The following is a 5,051-nucleotide window of genomic DNA, read 5'->3' as shown; positions in this document are numbered from 1 at the left end:
CAACAGGGAGCTACTAACCGGCCTCGGAGAGCGGCTGGTGGAGCAGCTTTGTGGGAGTGCATTTTCGGTGGGTCAGAAAGGGGATGATACGGTCACTTTAGGTGACAATGCAGCACCTAAAGACTAGATTGGCTCAAGCTCTGTTCATTTGCCTTCTGATCCACATGTAAATGGGGACTGTGAAAGGACCAGCAGTTTGTTAGCCAGCACCCCCCTGCTCCTGAGCTACCTGTGTACTTTCACTTTCTGCCACGCAAGTGAAGCCAGTTTGACACCGACCTCATGTCACTGCTTAAAGCTCCTTCCAGAAGAGGAATTATGCAGTGGAGCATTTCTCCACAGAGCAGATCCTTCAGTGGGACGAAGCCACTCTGAATGCGTTGACTTGTAAGAGAATATTAGAGGCAATGTATTAAATGTACTTGCTTCCCAAAATTCAGAAGAGGGGGCAGGAGAAAGGGAGATACCGACTTACCACCTCCTGGAGGTATAGATTCTGTTAGACAATTTACACATACTCTTCTCTTACCTCTTCATTTAAGAGCTACGGCTTCTATTTACACACCATGCTTAAGATTTGATTACTTTGCAGTCTGATCATCTCAGATGTTAACTTACCTTTAAAGCTAGCCTGGAGCTTATCACCAAGTTAACACACTCATGTTGTAAAACAGCCATTCCTGCTCATCAAATGTAAGCCATGGACAACTCCAAACGAGAAAACCAAGTCCCCTACTTTCAGGTCACAACAAATGCAGCCCAGGCTACTAGTGACCAACAGCTGTTCTGGCTCCTCAAGTGGAATCCATGAAACAAGTATGGTCTCAATGCACATCCTACACATCACCCTACACAACTGGCTTCTTTATGGATGGGCTGAATGGACAAAATGAGTGAATTACAGCGCCTCAAGATCCTGATTCAGGCACAGGGCAAGAAATGTGGTCTATATCTGCACCAACATATCCCAAAGGGCATCAGTTCTGTAGCTGTCCATCTGGTCCTTTTCATGAGAACTCAAATACACATGGAACGTTAAAAAAAACAAAAAAAAAAAAAAAAAAAAGGAAAAGAAAAAAAATGGAGACAGGCTTGTGTTTCTAATCCAAATGTACTTCTCTTTATTCAAACCAGGGTAATCACTGGTTAGTGCAAAATGCACCTAAACCTTTCAGCCTGAGGGAAATCTACATCTTAACAAGGCCTCCGTTAACCCCTAACGAAATCCACAGAGGATTCTGAAGAGTTTGAAGCACAGATCTAAATGCTGCACTTCTTAAGTGACTCTGTGCATCTGCACCTGCCTTGTTACCACTTCTATACCATCAGGTAACAAAAGCAAAATACACTCAGTAGATTTCTTCTTTGAACTCCCAGAGTTTCTGGACCAACCCCCCTACTGCTGATGCTAGAAGTAAGGAGGTTGGGACTGACCCTCACTTCCAACGGTGCTAACGGAAACCCTGTTTTAAATTAAAAAATAAGCCAGCATACATAGTAGAAAATTTCTCTTAAAAATTTCACAATCTGTAAATGTATATATTTTTTTCTTTAAACATAAAAGTTTACAATATACGGTAAAACAAAGGCTCAGGAAAAATAATTTCAAAAAAAAGAAACCTGAAGTTTTGAATTAAAGCTGAAGACATTTTTAAAACCCTGTAGTTTGAACCAGTGACATTTTCTTTATTTGTGCTGATGGGTTAGAGAAAGGAAAATATTTAAAAACTGCAGTCCAAACACCCACAGCTTTGCCTTCAGAAGCCACCTTCCCCCTCCCCCCCCCCTCCAAATGTTGTTAAGGTTTTTCTCCATCAAGTATGTGATTGTCACAAGTTCAGAAGTCTGGGATGCTCGGGTTCAGCTGGTATCAGATATCCCGCTGTGGACAGAATTCCCTGATTGCCAGCATGTGCTAGCGTCTGTAGGGGTGGAATCCTTGCACATTATGGTTCTGTCCTCGTCCAAAACCACTTCCTCCTGCAGGTGGGCCACTGGATGGTGGCACCGAGGGGCCTCCATAGGAGGGGGGTTGCTGGCTGGGATCGGAGAAACCTTGCCCAAAACCACTCAATTCTTGTCCATAACCTGGGAAAGAAGGGGAAAAGCCTGCAGTGAGCTTCTGTTACAATCCAGACTCAAGGACAGAGGCGCAGCACCAATAGTAGGCGCAAAAAATGATGCCACACACATACTAAAGCATAGCTTAATAAATATACACAGATGTGTTGGGCTAATACTTTGAGATAACAACAGCTGCTTTTAGTTCTGATCAGCTATCCGATTTACATACAGAGAACACAGGTAATGAAGAGAGGGGACTGAATGGGTCAACAGGCATAGTGGTTTTCACCCCATATTAAATCTTACCCAAGCTGGTAGCGACCTAACTATCATCCTACTGCTGTTCAGAGGTGCATGTAAAGTGGGATGGTGGTTTCTGTCACTCCCTTGTGAATAGTTCTTAGCAAGACTTCCATCCTATCTGCTTCAGCAGAGGCAGAGAAGATTAACAGGGAAACATTTTACTTTCTGATCATTTTGCAGCTACTACAGCTATTAGTAAGCACCCCAGGTGATTACTAGAAGTAGCTGGTAAATATGTTGCCTGGACTGTAAATAATCGGTTTTGCTGCTTCCCCATATAACCAAAACTTCCTTTGCTGAAAAGACACCTAAGTAAACAAAAACCTAAGGAACTTGTTTTAAAGGGAATTTAAGTCCTGAGCCCTGACTGATTAGTTGATTTAAAAAAGAAAAAAAAAAGAAAAAAAAAAAAATCAAGCTGACAGTGTTCTTTGTAAAAGGCTTTGGAGACTGAACTCAAGGCTCAGCTACAGGCAAATTGGCAGAGCAGAATCAGGAAGATTGTTACCGCTGCTGTTGCACACCTTACGTGGTTAAAAGGAACATTTCAGCCTCAAGTTGCCATAAAAATCCAACACCTTTCCTTAATATTACCTTTCTACACAGGACAAGCTGAAATAAGGAAACTTTGTGGCAAGTTTTTTTGTTTTTTTGCTTAAAAGCAGTTCAAAAACAGCAAAGCTGCTTCATTATCCACTCTGTGGCCAATACTTCCAATGCAGCAAAAGCAAACAGGTAAGCAGTAAGCCATCTTCAATACACCCAGGCACTGAACACTGACAAATGCATTAGTCTAACTGGTTTTCCTCTATTTACTCACTAGTTCTCCGTCTACAAGTGAGGTGTCCCTCAGTGAAACTGCATTCACTTATCATGCACTGAATTACAGGATACACTGGCAACTCCCTTCCTTTCCAAGAACAGAGAAAGGTAACTATGGAACCAAGAGACTTCTGCCTCCTGCCCAGTCTTCCTCCTGCCTGGATGAGGCTGTGACCTTCATTCTGCAACAATCTGTAGCTGAGGTCAGAGATTCAGGAGCAATACATTTCAAGTAAGCAGGATGAGAGAAGACCCACACCCCCTTTCAATTTGGGGGCATGAACTAATTCCTAGAAGCAAATCGATGTGTAGCAAGAGTCCCTTACTCTAAGAAGCCTAAATAGAATATTTCCATAACTGAAATACAGCTGTCGGTCATTAAAATGGCATCACTGGGAGCCTCCACTATGCAAGACGTCATTGGTGAGAATCCTAATTACTCAGTACAGTTTGACAATCCCACTTTTGCAGGGTTAAGGCAGGTTTAACTCTGCTAATCCAAAGCAACAAAGTCTCTTAGCATTTCAGTCACAAGCTCTGCCTGTCTCACAGGACTTACTACCTCTAATGAGTTCTACAATACATTTATCATGGATTTCCCCTCGTGAAGACTGGCTGAAGCTGCTAATTCAGCCCTTTTTTCCACACAAAGATCATCCACTAAAAAGGCAATTTAAATGTTCTGCTCAAGGGATGGGGCTCAGAGCAAAGGAAACTACATTCTTCCTAACACTGCGGCTTGCGCTGAGAAAACCTCATGTCTGCCTATTTGTTTGCCACTACCAAATCTTAAATCAGCAGCCAATGCATTTAAATACATTTCTCTTGCCCTGTTCTCTCCACCAATGCCTAGCATAGCAATCAGCCTGCACTGGCACTTTCAATGGTGACACACAGTTGATTCACAACTTCTGCGTGCCCTGGTTTCCAAGTTGTGCCAATAGTAGCAAGGGATATTTGCTGTATTGCTTATGAAAACTCACTTCAATTGGATAATAAAACAAACCAAGACTTGCCAGTGTAACATCTTGGGAAATGAACAGCAGAATAATTGATGAATGTTTGCTTAAGCCAGCTAATAGATATGTAAGCTAGATCACCCTTGAACCAGCAAAACCAAACATCTTCCCCACCCTCTTAAAGAGAAGAGACCCTGCAAGAAACACAATTAATTTCCCAAATGCAGATAAAGTAAGAGCATTGGTTGTAAATAGGCTCCACCTACCTAGGATCTCTCACTGCTCAGCCTGACCATAAGAGTGTAAACAAAGTATTGGCGCGTAGCCTGAAGGGTCTTGAGAATAGGTACCCAGCCCTAGTAAGAAATGAGGAGACCAGGGTGACGAACCCCAAGAGAGCCCTGTACAGAGATAATTTTTGAGGGTCAGGGAGACATAGCCCCGTTAGTGTTTAATTTACCAGAGTGTTCACATTTACCCTAACTGTAAACATAGCCATATTTACGATGCTGTCAAGCCAGGATGGATTTTTAAATGCCACAATGATTAAATACTTCCATGTTTCCTTAAAAGTTTATGAACTCTATGCATTAAGTGAATACATGCAGAACTGGTCCACTGCATTTGTACAGTAATGCTACAAACTAATTTACAAATGACACCCGAAGTGCCAACGCTCTTTATAAAGTGTATACATAACTCCGTAAGCACGTAAGAGATCGACAACTTTGGTGGTAATATACTATACTGAATACTTCTAGCCATATTTGCATATACTGAGAGTGCAGTCTTGCATGTAAGTAGTTTGCTTTCTAGCATGAACCTATGGGAGACTCATTCTTCTAATACATTTAACTAACACCTGTAAGCCCTTCCACCTTCCCCCCCACCCCAGTTAATCCC

The 5,051-nt window shown here is 42.3% G+C and overlaps 1 protein-coding gene across 7 annotated transcripts in view; it reads right to left on the bottom strand.

Moving 5' to 3' along the window:
* Positions 1-1,092: 1,092 nt before the first annotated feature.
* The window catches only part of DAZAP1 (DAZ associated protein 1), a 29,584-nt gene continuing 25,625 nt past the window's right edge, over positions 1,093-5,051 (bottom strand). For 3 of the 7 annotated variants that reach the window (XM_019513563.1, XM_019513566.1, XM_019513564.1), the window contains one exon: positions 1,093-2,088. In XM_019513563.1, the coding sequence (XP_019369108.1) occupies positions 1,916-2,088 (173 nt within the window). In that variant the 3' untranslated portion in view covers positions 1,093-1,915. Of the gene's footprint in view, positions 2,089-4,414; positions 4,550-5,051 lie in introns of those variants that run through there. The other 4 variants (XM_019513565.1, XR_002096653.1, XR_002096655.1 and 1 more) reach the window with 4 other exon arrangements.

The sequence above is a fragment of the Gavialis gangeticus genome, unplaced genomic scaffold (assembly GCF_001723915.1).
Source record: "Gavialis gangeticus isolate Ggan-Ray unplaced genomic scaffold, GavGan_comp1, whole genome shotgun sequence".
Lineage (NCBI taxonomy): Eukaryota > Metazoa > Chordata > Crocodylia > Gavialidae > Gavialis > Gavialis gangeticus.
This window is presented reverse-complemented; position numbering and strand designations above follow the sequence as displayed.